The 20,860-nt window shown below is 36.4% G+C and overlaps 1 protein-coding gene across 1 annotated transcript; it reads right to left on the bottom strand.

The window, feature by feature from the left end:
- Positions 1-16,631: 16,631 nt before the first annotated feature.
- Positions 16,632-20,397, bottom strand: LOC145576418 (trans-cinnamate:CoA ligase, peroxisomal-like). Its single transcript, XM_081634186.1, has 2 exons — positions 20,132-20,397; positions 16,632-18,451 (listed from the first exon to the last, which is right to left on the bottom strand). Exons 1-2 carry the CDS (start codon positions 20,327-20,329, stop codon positions 16,820-16,822), a joined length of 1,830 nt encoding a protein of 609 aa, XP_081490312.1. The 5' UTR covers positions 20,330-20,397; the 3' UTR covers positions 16,632-16,819.
- Between the last annotated feature and the right edge of the window lie 463 nt (positions 20,398-20,860).

Raw genomic sequence — 20,860 nt, 5'->3', positions numbered from 1 at the left:
GCTCACCTATGCTTTCTTCTCCAAGGAATCCCTTGGCGCCATCTCTAGAGAATAATTGAGTTGGTTTTGGTTGGTGGATCAACCATTTGAGGATGTTGAGGTCATCGACTTTGGGGTACACTTTCTTGATCATTTTATAGACATATGTGATGGTGTTTTTCTCTCTAGGAGCATTCAATTGGGAGTATTGATCACCATCATCGCTCTTTCTCTCAACAAGAAGTACAAGAGAATGCTCGTGTCCCTTGAGCCTATTCGAGATCGCCGAGATAAGTTTCCATCTCATCTCCTTAATGTTTATGCTTTGATCAATAAAAAATTCTTGGAACGGACTTTTAAGGAGGATGTGTATATTTGAAAAGTGTTAAGGACAACTGATTGGGGTCCTATTCCCCATCTGGAGGCTACCTCCCGGTGTTTGAACACCTCATTTCCTTGGCGGCCTAACAAGTGGCCTATCGACCTACCTCTCAAGAGGACTCCTCCGCCCAACCTTTGCCTAAATCCGCATGCTCTCGATCATACTCTCTCTCAAGATTTTCCCCCGATGTCTCGGGGAGGTACTCCTATTATCTCTTCCTCTTCCTCTTCTACTTATCAACTTGATTTTCCTAGCTTGCATGCTAAAGTTGATTCTATAGCTAATGTGTTAGCTTATTCTTCTTTGGGGAATGGTTTTGTGCTTGTCTATGATTACCATGCTAGGCAAATTTATGACTTTCATGTTAGGAGAGGAGAAATTGATCCATATTTAAATTATCCTTACCTCCCGGTCCAACAAGGACCCATACCTCAATGGGTTCCTTATGATCAAGACCATGGACCATCTAATTTGTGCTATCCATATTAGGAGGGGCCTCATGTGCTCCCTAATGCTATTCGTGGGACCACCCCAGCCACTTATGACTACAAGAGGCCTAGGGAATGTGACTTTACTTATGACCTGGCTAACCCTAATCATTTCCCTAATCCCAAGACTCTTTGTAGATGGGGACTTTCAGGTGAGCCTACTCTAGATAATTGGTCCTATTTATTATGGATAAGGCAAGGAGAGAGAGTAGGTTGCAGGGTAAGGCGCCTATAGAGGTGGATGATTTTGTAAGCCGAGTGTTTTCCGAGGTTGATGAGGGGAGTACCCATTCTACCCCTTACCATAGCGCTGATTGATACCATGTTAGCTAGCCCCCTTATTTGCTTGTTTTGCATTGATATTGTTTCTTATGCCTACTTGATTTTAGGATTTTAGCTTGGAGGGTAGCTCATTATAAGCTTGGGGGAGTATTCATGTGTTTGGATGTGCTTCATTTGTTTCCCTTTTGCTTTTGTGGTTCACTTCGGCTATGATTTTGAGCTTCTATCTATTGATGATGTTGTGTTGATGATTTGTTGTTGATGGATGTTTTACTGATGTTGACTGATTTCTTAGATTGATGAATATCTTTTCTTCCTTTCATTCGGTATCTCCTGTTCCTAATCATTCTAGTCTCAACTTAGTTATATTTTGATTTTGCGTCGAAGTTACTAACAATTTTCTTTTTATATAGTCTTTTTTATTTCTCACATGGCGTATAATTCTTACTTTTGCTTCTTGGAGCATCGTGAAGGTTTATGCTTATCCTTGTTTCTTCATATGAGCATCGCTTGGATTACCCGGTGAGATTTTTCTATTTCTCTTCTTTATCCCTTTCTTTCTTGATTGCTTAGATTAGGATGAGTTGAATGGTTCGAGGATGTTTGCTTTTAACACCATATGGGTGTTTGGGGTCATTGACGATGTTGTCGAATTACCACTTGTTTGTTGATTGGGTTTTAAATGTCTAGCATGCATCTTTTCACCTTTCTTTCACTAATCCTTTTCTTTTCCTTCTCTTATCTTTCCTAAAAAAACATAAAAATACAAAAAAAAGAAAAAAAGAAAAAAAAAATAATGATTTTGAGGCATTATTTTTGGTTTCTTTTGATGTTTTGCCTTTGATTTGGATATAATACCATCCAAACTTTTACTTTTGAATGAATGATTTCCTATATGGTAACGGCGTTTACATTTTGAGAGTATATGCTTGGCTGATTCTAGGATACAGTACGCTAAGGTAGTGCTTTAGACCTTTTGGGACCTTAAAGCCAGAATCTGCTTGTTTGTGGTAAGGAGTCGCTCCCTATAGTAGATTTGAAACTAATATTGAGTTTTTGCTACAACCTGTGAGGTTTCATTTCTTATTGCTTTCAAAATATCTTGAATGAGCGACATATGGATCCTTGACTATTGCTTACCTTATCTAAAATTCGACTCTTATCTCCCGAGATCGCGACCAAACCATTTAGGAAGGACAAAGGCATCTTTTCGGGATGGTAATTTTTCTTTTTCTAGGATAGATTTCATTTCTTTATTTTGGGTTTACATTTTCCTACTTGCTAACCATTTGAGCCATATACCTCCTTTTCAAGCCATATCTTTAGCTTTTGAGCCTTTTGTTTTATTCTTGTTTCCATTCTTGGTTTTTTGTGAAGCAATTGATCATTATTGTTAGGGATTATGGTGTATGAGTTTGAATATTTGGATCTTATAATGTAAGCAAGTTTGTGTTGTGAATATCTTGTGAATAAAGGCAAATCTAAGGTTGAAAAAGCTGTCCATAGTCAAAAGAGGCGAGGACAATATAATAAAGTTAAGAAAAAAAAATAAAATATGAGAAAATGCAAAGCACATGCAAATGCTTTGGTAAAAGTAAAAAATTGAGAAAATTGGAAAAGTACAAAAATATTTTGATGTAAGTCTAATTCTCCCTATTTTAAGCATTGGGGACAATGCTATGTTTAAGCTTGGGGGGAAGCCCATTCTTACAATTTTGTATATATATTTATGATTTTGGCTTTGAATAAGCTTGGGGGTGTTGGTTTTTTTTGTTTGGTGATTACTTGGTTATGGTGTTAAGAATTGGCCATTCTTTGCTTCACAATTTAGGTATACCACCAAATTTAAATTTTATCCTACCTTCACCCTTTTCGCCCTTACATTACAACCCTTTCCAAAACCTTTTAACCTTTTTGGTTGAGTTACAAGTCGGTGGAGGGAGATGTGAGTCAAGCCTATGGAGCGGTTTGCATAGTCAAGATGTCGAGTAGCCCTAAAATCTCTCCTTTTCTGGTTCCTTCGAGGAATCATTGAGATGCTCACTAGAGGTGGATTTGAAAGTAGTAGGGGGAACGCGGTAAGATTGTTTGGGATGAAGGTGAATTGTGTCTCATTAGTTCACTATGCTCAGCATATCTTATGTTTCAATCAAGCTTGGATATCTTGCAACGTGCATACCTTTATTGTATAAAAAGTTGTTTATTCACTTTTATTTGATCATTTATAAAGTTCATTTCAAAAGCTCTTGGTTTTAATTTTTCCTTTTTGATTTCATTTTCCTTTTATGATTTGCCTCATTTTTACCTTTAAGAGTTATGGGTCAAACTCTTTGTTTACCCTTACGAGACCTCACTCGTCCTCATTGGCGACTTTGGGGTTTAAAGGGCTTGTTATAAACAAAAAAAAATTGTGATTCCTACGAAAGTAAGTTTTAGTGTAAATTCTTATCCTCTTCTTTCCTTTTTCTTGTTTGAATAAGTTTTTCATCCTATTCCTACTTGCTTTTGTTTTGCTTGAGGACGAGCAAAAGTCTAGATTGGGGGAATTTGATGAGTGTCACTTATAGCACTCATGTAGCCTCTTTTAGGATGACTTTTAGATGCTTCTATAGCTTATTTTATCTCTTTTTCTCTAGTTTTAATTCTTATTTTCCTAGTTTGTGCATTCTTAGTTGTTTTCTCGTTTTCTTGCATTCTCTTGGTTTATTTTGCCTTTTCTCTTTTATTTGTTTGCTTTTCGTTGTTTACAGGAGAACGGTGGTGTCTAAGGGTCTCCATGGATTTTCCTCGGGTTCTATGAGCTTAAAGTGCAAGCCTATCACTCCATTTGTAGCTCAAAAGTTAAAGGGTTCAACCTCCAAGTCTTCAAGGCCGCGCTCTCATGCACCGCTGGCATCAAATAATGGTGTTGAACCCATCGTGGGGGTGTTAAGAGACTGCCACCCCCAATGTTCATCAAGTGGAGCGCATGGGATGCATCTTTGGTCGCACGAGGAAAGTCCCCTGCTCTCATGGCGCGAGTGCGCAGCCCCTGCTCCCCTGTTCTGTACCCTTTTCTTCGTGGCCACACTATCCGGAGCAAGGGCGCCTGTACGGGTTCATCCTGGATGTCTAACTAACTTCTCTGTATAGATTTTCTTCCTTTTTAGAGAGAGAATTGTTTTAGAATTAGATTTTTAGAGAGAGAAGTTCAATTTGGAGAAACTTTAGCTCTTAGATTCTAGAGAGAAACTTGAAGATTTGATGATTGCTACACTTGATCTCCAATTTCTTTGATATTGATCAAATTTTTGTAAGAATTTCTTTCTCTTTAATCCAATTTTGGTGTTTGATTTTTGATATTTTGTTGAATTTCTAGTTGATAGTTTGATTTGATATTTGATAATTTGATTACAATGTTAATGATGAATTTGATGATTTGTTTAGTTTTGTTCTTCAATTCTACATTGTGTAGTGAGTAGATTCCTTGCTAGGGATATGGTGAAGCATGTATGAATGATAGGTCATAGCTAATTGGGGGATTTTGATTGATTTGATATTGTAATTATATTGGTTGATATAAATTGTACATGTGTTTGATTTGTTGAGGAGTTATCAACCTTGATTATCAAGCTAGATTGCATTGTAGTTTTCATTGATACGACACATTGTTTTGGAAGCTACTTTTATCGATTGAACTTGACTTGTAATGTTCCAATGATAGTCATTCGTGGAAACCACTAGTTTGACGCCTATGAAATAGCTTTTTGAGTTCTTTTGATTGCAATTACTATTTTCCCTCGCATTATTCGATTGATCGATTTCCTATCCAATTAGCATGTTTATCGTGAATGCATGTGGATCCTAATTCCCTAGTATCTTTGATATTGATTTTCATATTCGAATTGTTGTGTTGATTTGTTCTTGTTTCACCAAACCAATTATTCAACCTTCGGAATAGCTTAACCTAAGACCATAACACTTACTTCCATTCCTTTGGGTTCGACCCTTGACTTACCTCTATAATTGTATTAGGGTTTGTTAAGGGTTTACAAATTTAGTTTGCTTATAGGAGGATTAGTCAACGACCTAATCCATCCCGTCGTCACTTGTATATATACTATAGTTAACGACTCTCTACATAAAGAGGATCATTTTTAGAGTTTAAAAAGTCTTAAATCGATGGAACAAGTCACAAACACCTCATCTCCTCCCTAGTTGAGATGGAAATGGTTCGGGTTTGGGGCGGGTGGATCATTTCCAGCATCCATCCACCACCCGCTAAAACATCCACCCAAATCCATCCATCCATCACCCACGGGTGAAACGACTGGTTTGCGTGATAATCAGGTGTACAATATGAGCATTTAAAATTAAAAAATTACACAACATTTAGTGCGTCTTAAGCGTCATTATCTCATCAAAACATCAACCTATTGAATTATCGAATGATTTTTGAACTCATAAACTCATATCTCATAAATATCCAAATTCTAATAAAACTAAAAGCCTTCAAATCCAAACTTAAATTAACTATAACACATGAAATGTTGCGTTTTTTGAAATATTCAGGTGATGGATCGGTTAACGGGTATGGTGATGGGTGAAAATTGTCCATTCGAATCTGATCCGTCACCCGCCTATCATCTGTTTATACCGGGTTTTCCACCCATCCAATAAGGTGGGTGGAGCAAGTGAGCGGGTAATCTGCTGGATATTTCCATCTCTACTCCCTAGTACCAAACATTATAGGTATAGTGTGGAATAAGTCGATAAGCCCCGTACTATAAACATATCAAAAACCTAGACCTTTGGAGAGAAGAATCAAGAGATTTACGAGTGTTATAATCCATAAATTATCAATAAAATATTTACGGTTAAAGTTATGATCGGTTGGCGTGCATGCTAATTAAGTAATCATACTATATTAATCCACATTTAAATATAAATACATAAATGTATTACAATGTAGAATAAAAATAAAAAAAAAATCCAAAATAAGTTATTATTGTCATTGTATTCGTATTTACACACGTTAAAAAATTACTAAGTCTTCTAAATCACCTATATAAAAATGAAATTATTCAAAGTATCACTCAGAGTAGAGCCCGGGTCACACACTAGTTTATATATTAAAATGTGTTCCTAATTTTTTTTATTGAATTAAGACCACACTTATTATCATCTTAGGTACAAATAAAACATGTTCTATCTATCTAAATAAATAAAAATCTAGCAGCTGGCAGTCCCTTATTCTCTTTTTCTCAAAAGAAAATACAGGACAATTTGAGACAATGAATTGCACGAAGGGGCCTGAGAAAACAATAGTCGCCCTAACCTCAAATTCAAATTTTCAAAGGACGTGACCCCCAACCCACAGGGGAGCACAGCGGAGCAGTTGGGCATGGTTGCCATAGGCCGTCAAGTGGCTAAGTCAAATGTTGGTGGAAGTCCCACTACATAGAGGAAGGCTAACTCACGACAGCTGACGGCGGATTGGGGCTCAAACTATGATTAAAATAAGGCGCTAAGGTGGGGTTTGGGGGGTCCTTTCGAAACGTAAAATTGAATTAAGACCACACTTATTATCATCTTAGGTACAAATAAATCATATTCTATCTATCTAAATAAATATATAAATCCATATTAGAATATAAGATAAAAGTTAAAATAATCCAAAATTATTTATTGTTATCATTGATTTATTATAATTTACTGATAATAAAAAATCAATAAGGTTTTCAAGCTCTTTAGTATGGCCAGAAAAAAAAAAAAAAAAAAAAAAATCAAACTATAGTTCATGATATTGTTACACTATATAAAACCAAACTTCTAAATAGTTAAGTAATTTATAATCGAGATTATTAGAGGAAGAGTCACTTTGGCCTAGACCTGGCAAATGGGTCATTTGGGTCGGGTCGGATCTAGGTCGGATCACTTTCGGGTTAGCTAACATTCGGGTCGGGTATGGGTCGGTTCAATTCAAGTTTCGGGTCAACTTCGGGTCAGGAATCGGGTCCAGTTCGAGTCGGGTCAATTTCGGGTCGGGTATGTTCGAGTTGGGTCACTTTCGGGCAAGTATGTTCGAGTCATATTCGGGTCAGGTCAAAATCTGGTCGAGTCATATTCGGGTTGTTTCATTTGTGAATCAAGCTCAAATCAATAATTTTATACGCAGTATATATTTTGTTATTGTTATAACAAACACTACCAATTTAGTTTATGAGCATATTTACGATTAAACAAGAACAATTTGAGTTATTTTTGGTACAAGACATTTTAAGTTCAATTATAAAGTAATTTTAGTTCAGGACATTTCGGGTATCGGATTTGTTCGGGTACTGGGTCCGTTTGGGTCAAACAATTTGGGTCAATTTCAGGTCGGGTCAACTTTAGGTCGGGTCAGTTCGGGTTTTGGGTCAGGATTGGGTCAACTCTATTTTCGGGTTGGATATGGGTCGGGTCGAGTCAATTTCGAGTCATGGGTCGGGTCATCAGTTGATTGCCAGGTCTACTTTGGCCCCAGGAATCTCAGAAGGCATATGTCAATTCAAAGGTGGGGCGATTACAATTTGGGTTGTATATCTAGTTTTGCAACACTATTACACTAGTAATTATTTTTGAATAAAGATAAGGGAAGGCTTGAAAATATGTTTGGAGCAAAGTAGCTCAATAGAATAACTCTATTGACTATGTTTGTATGACCTATAAATTAAGAAAAGAATCCATGTATAAGTTGAGGCAAGTTTTCCAACATTGAAGAAATTAAATAAAGAAAATATGACTAATACGAAGTATATAAGATATCACCAATTGATTTTACGATGAAATCTCTCATTGTGTTTATATGACGTTAGGAATAGGCTGAATGCGACTCTTTGATGTTGAGCTCATAAAAGCATTACCAAATAAATGAGTTAAGGGGGATGATTAAAAAAAAGTCGAGAAGAGAATAAATATCCACAACAATGTAATTGAAGAACCAATATACATGTGGTTAAGGTTAACCCGTTTTTTTTTTTTTTTTTTTTTTTTTTTTTTTTTTTTTTAAAAAAAAAAAAAAAAACACTATTATGGTGAGTGAATCATGCATCACTTATTTTTGAATTTTTATTTTTTATTTTTTTTTTTTTTTGGTGATGCTTTCGGTTGACCCCAATAAATGGACTATATGTTATTTGTTCCATTTATATTTGTCGGTTGATATTAACATAATAACATTATAACTAAATTAACATTATAACTAAATTAGTTATGGTGTGGAAATATCTGGTAATTCCTGTAATGGACAAAGATAAACTAATTACCTTTTGGTAATATTTTTTTTTTCATTAAATTATCTTTTCATTTCTTTTCCATGAAATACTCCACTTTTACTATTGTCAAAAAAAAAAAAAAAAAAAGAAATACTCCACTATGGTCAGCTCTCATAAATTAGATAGTGCAAGCCGGTGTATAGTGCTCAATAGGAACACAAAAACCCAAATAATATGAAAAAAGTGATATGGAGTAGTATTTATTCTCTCCATATTTTATTACTTATTTTATTTCTATTAGATACGTATGCCGATGTAAATTATTTATCTATAATATCTTTAATTATCAATAAGCATAATTCTAACAATTGAAAATTAATAATCTATTTATTAAGACGATTTCAATAATTATCCACAAGATTATATTTTTTTTACGTATAAATCACAAACATTAGTCAATGTAGGTCAAATAAATAGTGTAAAAAGTAGAAATGGAACAAGTAATTAAATACAAAGGGAATATAAACCAATTATAGTCTTCAATCATCAGTTTTAGCTTTTAATTGAAAAAACTATTTATTGGCCCGGGCGATGCCCCAGGTCATTATAAATCTATTACTTTAATCGAGCTATATATATTTTGGCTTGTTTGTCACTGAAAGCTTAAATGGTGGGTTGTTTTCTAATTTAAAGATGATAGCTTAAGTAGTTTGTTGTTTGTATCATCTTATTTGATTATAGGACTAATTTTCTTTGAACTTTAAAGGAATAGTGTCCTTCAAACAAGTGTATTATTCCGATAGGGGGTTCGGAATTATTAGAAAGCTAATTTTTCAGTTAAGTCAAGTGATCGGAATGCCTGGGTGGAGGCCGCTTCCGATCAGTAATATTAATGCATAATTAATATTACAGCTTAATCTTGACTGAACCCTTTGGGTCACACCCAAGCAACTAACGAGCCGAAGCGACGAATTAATTAGGAATTAATTAATAAGTCGACCGAGTAATTAATATTTAGACGTCGAAAATTCGAGCTTGGAGCGTCGGAAGTCGAGTCGAAAATAGTAAAAGATGAGACGTGAAAATAATAATAAATCAATAATGACCAAAATACCCCTAGCATCGGAAACCGAGTGCTAGGGGCGCAGCAAATGCTAGCAGCCCGCACCAAGTGCGGGGCTAGGCTAGCATACCGCAGCTAGCAGCCAGCACTAGTGTGCGTGGTTGTGCTAGCATACGGCAGCTAGCAGCCCGCACACTTGGTGCGTGGCTTGCTAGGCCGTGGCAGCTAGCAGCCCACGGTTTTGGGCGCAAGTGAGGTGGGCCGAAGCCTCACAACCGCACCATGGCAGCCCACAAGGCAACCATGGGTGCCCAAGTGAGCTGCCATGTGGCCGAACCCAATTGGAGGAAAAGAAAGGGAGGTGGCCGGTTATGGGAGCTAGAGTGGGGGGCAAGTTTGGTCCCCCCTCCTCCAAATGGTCCTCACCTACTCCTCCTTGTATGCTTGCCACTTGTTGATTTATTGCTAGTTTGATTATTAATTTTATCTTAGCTTTAAAATAAAATGAGAAAATCAAATTTTCCCACATTGATGGGAGAGCTTTTCACACTCATGCATTTCCCTATAAATACCCAAGTTGGGGTATTGGGAAAAGCACTTGAGTAAGAGTTTGAAAAGGCATCACTAGTAGTGAAAACCTTTGAACTCAAGAGTTGAAAAAGGCATCACCATTGTGAAAATGTTTGAACTCAATTACTCGGGTTTAGGTCGGGCCTTGCTAACTCCAAGGCATTGGACCCTTGTCGGTGTTCGAGTTGTGGGTGGACTTCCGTTGGAGGTTGTCGTAATTTCGAGGCTAACTTTCGAAGTAAGAGCCCCTCAAGGTCGGGCAAAGCACGCGTCAAAGGTATAATTATTATCTTAATCTTGTCATTAAGTTAATTATGTTTATGGTTTTATTTATTGCGAGTGCGGTCTTGTTTTTGGGTTTGTTTCCGCGGTGAGGTCAGACTCACCAAACCCCAACAGAACTAATAAAAATAGGGTAAATGATTAATCAAATCTGTAGTGAAAAAAATAACTTGATAAAAAAAATGGAGTAATGTTTAATTTCTTACAAATTTTATTACTGTGCAATTATTAAATAGTTACATTTCATACATGGAGGTTAATGTATGGAGTTTTTCAATCATTAAGGGATTGGTATGATGTGGCGTCACATCATATGCCAAATAACAAAATTGGTGACACATGGCATAATAACATGTCTTTCCATGAGTTTTTTTTGGTGTTTAGAGAGCCAAAAGGGCTGATGATGAGAATCGATCCCAAAATCTCCTGGAATCGGGAGGGACACTCTAACCACTTGAGTTATCTCTAACTTTCTCTTGCAATGAGTTTAATAACATATAGGAAAAATTGACAGTAATAATCCCAACTTTGCTCGACACTCAAAATAATCCCAACTTTTGATTATTTTTTAATAATCCGAACTTTTATATGAATTTACTTTTAATGATCCCAACTAGTAAAAAAAAACTTGTTATAACAAGTCACCTGACACTGGTAAAAAAAATAATAAAAAATTTAAATTAAAAAATAACTAAAAAATAATTAAAAATTAAAAAAACTTTAAAAGAAATTTTTATAAATTAAAAAAAAAAAAAAAAAAAAAAAAAAAAAAAAAAAAACTCCACTAGCCAACCACCACTGCCACCAGTGCTTGACTTCCATCTCGGCTGTTGGCACTTGGCCTACACCCCGGCTGGCGGGTCTCGCCGGCGAAAACAACCCCTCCTCCGCCGGCGAAGCTCAACCACCTTACCCCTTTCCCATTCCCTCCCCAGAACGACCCCCGTCCCCTATTCGCCGGCTCCCAAAACCTTAAATCAGCCTCAAAACTACCCAGATTACCCAATGAGAAGCTTACCTTAAACAATCCAGAAAACAAAGGGAAGGGGAGAGGATTGGGTTCAGCTTCGCCAGAGAGGACAGGGGAAATGAGCCAACGCGACGGGTGCTGACCAGCCAGGGAGTTAGCAAGGTGTCGACCGTCAGAGGTGGGGGTCAAGCTGGGGTTGCTGGTCTTGGGGCGACGATTACTCCGTAGTTGCATTGGTGGTGTTATTATTATTTTTTTTTAATAATTTTTGTAAAGTTAATTAATTAAACAATATAATCAATAATATAAATTAAAATTAAAGTTATTTTTGACCAACTGTGTAATGACACATGTACATTACTTTTTTAAAAAAAAAAAATTACCTATTTAACCGGCTACAGGTCACCTAAGCAAATTCATATAAAAGTTCGGATTATTAAAAAATAATCAAAAGTTGGAATTATTTTGGACATATCGAGCAAAGTTGGGATTATTCCTGTCAATTTTTTCTAATACATATTTATTGATTCTACTAACATGATATTAAAGCCAACGTAACACAAAAATATTTTTTAACACTATAGGAAAGACAGCTGACTTTCTCTCTCTAACCCTCATCTCTATCCTCCACCATCTCCACCGTTTCCCCTTTTCGCAGCTTCTGCTCACCGGCGACTGGCGGGTTTTGCCTAGCCGTCGCCGGCGAGCCCAACTCTTCCGTAGTTTTCTTTTTTTTTGCTATTTAATTTTCCGTTTTTTTGGTCAGTTAGTGAAGAACAGGGGTTCCTCTTCGGTCGTCCGTTATTTGGGTTCATCGTCAAGTTCTTGGCGGCTTGCTTCAACAAATCAAGAACCAAAGGCTAGTCTTAACACCGCCGTCGAAAGGAATTTTGTTAATTAATTCCCGATGGTAAAGGTAAAGTTAGGGTTAGGGTTTCCTCGTGTACCCAAGGTTAAGTTCAACGAGGGGTTCTTTGCGGTGCCGTTGACGGTTGTTCTCAGTGTGGGTTGGGTTCGTGCAGTTGGGCCGGTGAGGTTTTATCAAACTTCGTTGTCTTTTCCTCTGTTCTCTTGCAAGTTTGTTTGTATGTTTCTTTTAGTGGGTTGTTATTATTTTTGCTTTAGTCGTTTTATGTTGTTTTTGTTTAAGAAGTTGCATGTTTTGTTGATTTGGTTTTTATTTTTCAATAATTCTCTTTCTCTTCTTGGTTATGAGTTAGAGCTCCATAGAGTAATTCTAGTTATGAAAGTTATCGAAGTGTTTTCATGGTCTTCGGAGCCTTGTTGGTGGGTTTTGAGGGTTGTAAGATTTAACAATCCCTTTTTAGTTGGGTTGGTGGTCCGAGTAGTAGCCTTGTTGGGATGTGAATGTGTTCCTCTGGTAGTTAAAACAGTTTTACAAGGGGAGAAGTTATTTGCGCAGGTGGTGGATGGTTTTCCCTGCATATGGAGTTTGCAGGAGGAGTGAGGTTGTAAGGGAAGAGTTTGGTTTCTAAGTCTTGTTGCTAGGTTGTGGGATGATATAGGCATTCAAACAATTGCTATCATCCCTTTGTTAGTTTGGGTGATGACAAGGTCAGTCATCGCTGTTAATCAAGATCTTGACGGAGGCTACCCATCTTTGATGTTTGGGTTGAGCAAAGTCCTCCATTTTCTTGTATTCTCTGTCAGTAGAGTTGCAAGAGGAGAACCTGCAATTGGATGCACGGTTTCTCAGAGAGTCATTAGAGTTTATGACTCTATAGGTTTTGTTCCGAGACTCCTAGGATGCAGTTATGTTTTTCGGTCCCTAGGAGTGGAATGGTGTCATAGGTTAGTTCTTCAGCAACAAGGTGCATGTTTCGGGTCCTTTCGTCTCCCTACAATTTTTATTATGAGTTCCCATCGCTTTCAATGCCAGTTCGGGTTCTCTTCAAGGTTCGTGCTCTGAGCTCTTGGTCCATCTCGACTGTCTCAGTTCATTCGACTTCTCTTGGTCCACAGTTTGGATGCGGTTTGGTCTTCTGGGTTGTTCGGACTCCGCAGCTCATGGTTTGCTACACAATCGTTTCAGAATTTTGTTATCTTCGATCTTCCTGTACTAGTTCTTAGTGTGTGTAGGTTTTTTATGTTCATGTATTAGTCTATTTAGGTTGTAATCATGTTTTTATTTATATAATGAGTTGATCTTTGTCAAAAAAAAAAAAAAAAAAAAAAAAAAAAAAAAAAAAAAAAAACACAAAAATATTTCAATACAACAGTGTATTTCTGCTAATATATTCTCTCAATTTCAATTAATAGGTACTCCGTAAGTGGAATCTACATGAAGTCATGAACACTTAATAGTCTATTCTGGAGTTTATTTTTAACATAAAGTACTTAATATGAATTTGAAGTTTTTTTTTTTTTTTTTTTTTTTTTTTTTTTTTTTTTTTTTTTGCACAAATGTTTTGGGCCTACTTTACAAAATAGCATAGAGCCCGCAAAATGTTGAAAACGATCCTATTAGCACACCATGCTCTCCAATACGCAATATTGCTCATGGAATTTCCCTAGCACAGCTCCATCAACACATAAATCAACAACATACTTTATATCATACCAAACTTTCCTTTTTAAGTATGTTTAATGTGATGGTAAAATAAGCTGGATTTGTTTCAACATCATACCCTTTTCAAGAAAACATCCACATTTGCCTAAAGTCGTTTCTTCCCAATTCTCTTGCTTTGCAAATTGTAACCATCAATTAATTTGACAGTAACCAACACTTTTGTCTTTTGATTTTATAACAAACTGCTCATAAATTGTCATTATTATTGATTGATTGATTTTGTACTCAATGATTTATCTATAAATATACTTTGTCACATACATACTTGTCTATCTATTAACGAAATTGATACATACTCCATATTAATGAGTATATATACTTGTACAAGTATTTAATAACATGTATGGTGCGTAAATCAATAAACTACTCTCTCCGTTTTTAAATACTTGTTCCATTTCTCCATTCGCGGAGTTTTAGGAGAAATTGGAGATAGTAATAAAATAGGAAGGTAGTGGGGTAGGTGGAAGAATAAAAAATTGTAGAAAGCAAAAGTAGTGAAGATAATGGGATGAGAGAGAATATGAAATTAATTAAATATGATTCATGGTGGGTCCACTAGGTGAGAGAAATAAATTAAATATTGTAAAAGCTTTTAAAATAAGAAAATGGAGCAAGTATTTAAAAATGGCCGACAATGAAAAGTGGGGCAAGTATTCAAACACGGAGGGAGTAATTATTAGTCAAAATCTATAAATATAACTAAAGTAACAATCGCTGACATCATCCCTATTTAAATTGTACAAATGTCAAGTTGTGGTAAAAAAATTTCCCTCCTAAATAAATTGCTAACATCGCATTCTTATTTTTATTTTTACTTCTTTTTTGAAACCTTCTTAAATTTTGCCTTAAATTATTAAATTATATATTCGGAGTATATATTTTTTTGAAGACAATTATTATATTATGTTATTTTCTATTTATTTTTTTTACATTATTATGGATTTATAAAAAACTATGGGGCTTCCAAATATAATTACTCCCGGTTTAAGAGTACTCTGTATTCTATAATTTGGTTAAATTTTTACTATCTTCAAAATTATTTAGATCTAATACCATTGCAATTAATGATTATATTTCTATTTCTTTTTGGGAAATTCTCAATGGTGCTCATCAACTTTTTATTTTTCTCAATGGTAAACACTAGAATTTTCAATTATCTTTGGTAATCATAAATTCTTAATATTTATTAACAATAGCATTAATGATATATTTTAGGAAATAATCTTTAACTAGGGGTAGTTTTATATTAATAATGAAATTATTTTTTTTAAAAAAAAACACCACCCATCCCCCACCAACCCAGCAGGCAGCCACCCCTCATGCCATCCCTCGACCCACCACCCAATACTCCACCGGTGCACCCATACCCCTTTTAATTTCCTCGGCGCCGTTGCCGTTCTAAACCCCCTCCCTAATCGCATCTCCCTTCCCGAAACCCCCCTCCCTCCCCCACGAATTCCCCTAAAACCATCACACCATCCCTTAAAAACCTTAACCGGACCTTCCCATCCATGGCTAGGGTTCCGATTGGGGTTTTTTCGAGGGTTGGAGATGGTTTTTAGAGTATTTCGCGGGAATAGGAGGCCGCGCTGATGGGCTTCAAGGTCTGGACCGACCGGCGTTGGGGGTCTAGCGCGACCGAAGCCGAGGGAGCTGCATCGGGGCTGGCCGTCTGGGCATAGGTGGAGGCGGCGGGTTGGAGCGGTTGGGGTTATGAATTGGGGGAAGGGTTTCAATGGGGTTTCGGTGAGAGAGAGGGGGTTTGGGGGACGGGGCGGTGGTTTAGGGGAGGGACGACTGCTGGGAAGGCCGGCGCGCCGGCGAAGGTGGAGTCAAGGTCTGGGTGTTGGCAGGTGTGGCGTTAGTGGTGGCGAGGGTGGCACCATGGCAGGGAGGAAGGTTGGCAATTGGTGGTGGCTGACTTTTGTTTTTGTTTTTTTTTTTTTTTTTAAACTCTTATTTAATTGTAAAAAGTTAAAATAAACCTAACCATAGTTAACTTTTAATACAAAACTATCATTAATGTTATAAATAACTTTATGTAATAATTTCATGATTACCAAGGATAATTTATTTTTTTGCTGTTTGCCATTGAGGAAAAGAAAAACCTCAACAGCACCATTGAGAATTTCCCTTTTTTTTTTCTCATATGAGGTACATATATAAAATATATTTATTTCAAAGAAATTTTTTATGTCGTGCATCGCATGGGGCTAATTTAGTTTATAACTATAGATCACCGTGCATGGCACAAGATCTAACCTAGTATTGTAACTAAAACATGGTCCATTATTGTTCATAACACGTGGTTCTTTATGATGATTCCCTTTCAAGAATGAAAATAAAATGTCCAAATGATCAAGATACGTTAAATATGAACCACTTGTTTACAAAGAATGGGCTTGTTTGGTAAATGACTTTTGATTGGCTTTTTGATTGGCTTTTTGATTGGCTTTTGGCTTTTTCATTTAGTCAAACATTCAAAATTTGTGTTTGGTAAATGGCTTTTTCAGCCAGCTGAAAAACTGGCTTTTAAGCCAAAATGAAAAAGCTACTTGGAGTAGCTTTTGGCTTTTGACTACCTAAGTTACTAATAACATCCAAGAGCCAATTTTACCAAACATGTTTTTAGACTAATAAAAAATCAAACAGCCAACAAAAAAACCAATACCAGTCAAATCAGCCAATCAAACCAGCCAACAGCCAACAGCCAGCAGCCAATTGCCAAACAAGGCCAATATCAAGGTGATGTAGTTAAACTCACATCAATTTACCCAACAAACATTTCAACTGGTATTTTACACATGTTGTTTGGGATGATTACGGTCGTCTCTAAGATATTATTTATTACATCAAGCACTTTAAGAAACTCCAATGACTTAGAAACACAAAACTTGAGCTTCAATAGAAGTTTCACAAGGACAAATACATCAGAATATATGTAGTAGTAGAATTATAGTGAGCTAATTAATTTAGGACTATAAACGTGATATAGTGACTAATTGGTCTGTTTGATGCTCGTTTTGCACGGTTGATACGTTAATCTTCTTTGCAATAACCCTTAATAAATCCTTTCGTGGCTTACCAGTGGCCGTCTTAGGTATCTCCTTCATAAACATTACCTTCTTAGGTACCATATAGTGTGGTAAGTTACTCCTACAATGTGCCAATATATCTTGCTCCGTCAATTTTTCATTTTTGACTTTTTGCACTACAAACGCGCAAGGACTTTCACCCCATCGCGGGTGAGGCATTGCCACGACCGCTACTTCCAACACCTTTGGGAGTCGGGAAATAACCGCTTCCACCTCCACACTACTAATGTTCTCCCCACCGGATATGATCACATCTTTCAACCTATCTTTGATTTCAATATACCCATCCGGATAGATGACACCCACATCGCCAGTATGGAACCATCCGTCCTCGAAAGCCTCGGATGTTCCTTTTTCGTTCTTCAAGTATCCCTTCATAATGCCACTACCACGTAGTACAATTTCACCTTTTGTAGTACCATTACGAGGCACACTTTGCTTAGTTTTTATGTCTTTAACATCAACATCTACCATGCTAAGGACACTAACCCCTTGACGTGCCTTAAGTCGCGCTTGTTCCTCATGTGGTAAAGGGTCCCACTTGGTTTGCCATTCGCAAACCAAGGCCGGCCCCGTGGCCTCTGTAAGCCCATAAGCATGCACCACGTGGAACCCTAGTTGCCCCATCTCCAGTAGCAAAGCTGCAGGAGGAGGGGACCCTCCTGTAAGGATTTGAACTCGTGACTTAAGTTGCACGCGCTCATCAGGCTTAGCCTCCCTAATAATGTTAAACACAACGGGTGCACAACACATGTGTGTAACCCCATGTAAGGCAATACTCCGATAGATCTCAGACGCGGTTGTCTTTCGGATACAAACATTAGTCCCACCACGAGCCGCAACCCCCCAAGTGAAGGTCCACCCATTGCAATGAAACATGGGTAAGGACCACAAATAAACCGGTTCCGTTCCCATCTCCCAACCCAAGACCATGCTCAAGGTGCTAAGGTAGGCTCCACGATGACTGTACACCACTCCTTTAGGCTCGGACGTGGTGCCAGAGGTGTAGTTGAGAGCTATAGGATCCCACTCATCATCCAACATAACAACCACAAAATTAGGATCACCCATTCCAATCACTTGTTCATATTCCAACAACCCATTATAACGACGCTTAAGATTATAACTCAAAGGCTTATCAACATCAACCAAAGGGAGGGAAGATTCAGCCACCAAATCGCGGTTGCTAGTCACTAGTAGCTGCTCATACTTAAGCTCACCTTTCTTGACACCACCACCATTGTTTCCCGTAGGATAACCTATCTCATTGATGAAAATCACGGATGGTAACACGGCTGGTGGCTTCGCTTCAGCCTTAAGAAGGCGCATCGCCTTGCAAGCCAAGGTGATGTACTCGTAGTCCACGAACAAAATTTTTGCCTCAGAGTGGGAAAGGATGTTCTTAACTGTGTTAGCATCAAGCATACTATTGATGGTGTTTAGTACGCCTCCTGCCATTGGCACTGCAAAGTGCATCTCATATAATGCTGGTATGTTCGGGGCTAACACTGAAACCTGAAATCAAATAACAAATGCACAATATAAGTTACTCAAATTACTTTTACTAAACTGAATTTACTTTTATCGAATATTTTGTTTTGGAGTGCATAATGTTATTTATTATATGTTAGGCTTATTACATGTTCGAAAAATCAAGATTATTAGGTACAACAACATGTTAAAATGAATCTAACAAGATCTTTAATTATCATGTTCACTTGTTAAAATTTATTAAGATCAATATTTTCAAAGTACTCCATTTATACTAGTCCATTTTTAATAAGAGTATAATTTATTAGTCTCAAAAGATTTTCGAGGAAATATATAAATATCATACATAAATCAAGATGAGAGGTGAGGATTTTAGGGGTCACTCCCATTGAAAAGACAACACACAAATTTATAGGACACCATTAGTTGGGCCAATAAGCTTGTACTTTTCTTTGGGCCTTGTTATGCTAATCAAACATCATATTAGCGCCTTTAAGCTAATGACCTTTCAATTCATAATGAAATGTTTCTATCACTATTAACTAATCCATTTATTTTTCCTCAAAAAAAAAAAACTAACCCATTTATTGAATACTCTCTCCGTTCCACAATGATATTTCTGTTTGGAATCGTAATACTGCTAAAAATTTACACTTGTGTAAATATTTATTGTAAGGTCAATTGTTGATAGTATTGCTCTCTTTTTAAATTACAAACTTGTTACTTTTTTTTGGTGTTTACATAGCCACAAGGGCGGGTTTGAAAATCGATCCCATGATCTTCTGAAATTGGGAGAGGAGGTTCTAATAATCACTTGAGTTATCCCTCACTCTCTAGAAACTTGTTACTTCAACCTCTTTAGAATATTTTTTTCCCTCATATTTTTAGATTAGTTGGTTAAAGATTTAGGGATAATGTCAACGTCACAGTCATCACACATCTGTTTACAGCAACAAAAAATATTACCGAGTACTTCATTCATTCATAGGTACCAAGTTTTATAATATAGTCAGACCTTCATAAATGCAACCATATTTTTTTGTAAGCTCATGCATTTCCCTAGTCAAAAACTAGCTGTACAAAAGTTACAACTCGTAGATCAAATAACCCTTCAAATGACTATAGGAAATTATTTATGAAATGGACCACTTATAGTAGCAGTACATCAAAAAGAGTTACAAAAATATCTGCGTCAATACCTGAGGTATTAAAGAATGCACGATGTAAATTTCAAAAACGCATCACTTTACATTTGTAAAAATATCTGAAGCTAACATTAATGACTTAAGACTTGAGCTCAACTAACCCTACTGACAGTTGATTTATTTATTCATACCACTTCAATTAAACTCAACATACTACCTCTGTTACATATTATGTGTAACCTTTTGGTATTATTTACGAGGGTCAAAAGATTCAAAAATTGCACATAATATGTAATAGAGGTAGTAAATTTGATATTTGGTTAATTACAGTAAGGGAACTAGTTAATAATGTTGTTAATGTCCGTTAGTCATTTAAAATAGTTGTTCATGTCCATTAGTCATTAAACATAGTTGTTCGTGAACCTTATTAGTACATGATGCGTTTTTAAAATCATAAGGGTACCTGATACTTTCTTTAAAATCTCAGGTAATAATAATATCTGTAAAACCAATCAATAAAAATAGTGGTGAAACTAATAAGAAAATGAAAATAACTAACCACATCATTCTTGGATATACCAAGGGACTTAAGAGAGGAGGCGAGACGACGACAACGATCATAAGTCTCCCTCCAAGTGAAGCGAGCTTCGCCGTAGATAATCGAAGCTCGATCAGCATAACACATTGCAGCTCTTTGCAAGAAGGTAATTGGTGTAAGAGCTGCATAATTAGCATCACATTTGTTTAACTTCTCCATTTTTATTTTCTATTCTAAGATTAGAAAAAAAAGAAAAAAAGAAAGAGAGAAAATAAAGGGAGAGAGTAATTTTGGATGAGTGTAAATATTATTACATGCATAATGAAGAAAATAAGGGAGTTTATATAAAGAAACTTGGAGGGGCCAAGAAAAGGGTCAATTTATTTAGTGGGATTATTGAATGACTAGTAAATGTTTTTTGGTTTGCTGAAATTATGTGGGAAACAGGGTGTGAAATTACAAGTGTAATTTACAAAGAGAGTCTTACTAACTTTTTAGTATATGTTTTTTAGTACTACATATGTAGGAATACTCTCAAGTCTTTTAATAAGAAATTGTTATAAATGTGTTCCACATTTTAGTGGGCCACTATTATTTCTTATCACTTTTATTATTAGCTAAGCTACAATTAGAGTTGGAAAACAAGTAAACTAAAGTTCGGTAAAAAAAAAAAAAAAAAAGGTTCAGCTTTGTGTTTGATTTCCTTTGATTTTTTGGTTCATCAAATATATCTATACTATAATTAAAGAA

The sequence above is a fragment of the Chenopodium album genome, chromosome 13, assembly GCF_948465745.1.
Source record: "Chenopodium album chromosome 13, dcCheAlbu1.1, whole genome shotgun sequence".
Taxonomy (NCBI): Eukaryota; Viridiplantae; Streptophyta; class Magnoliopsida; order Caryophyllales; family Amaranthaceae; genus Chenopodium; species Chenopodium album.
The sequence above is the reverse complement of the archived record's forward strand: the minus strand, read 5'-3'. Positions and strand labels throughout refer to the sequence as shown.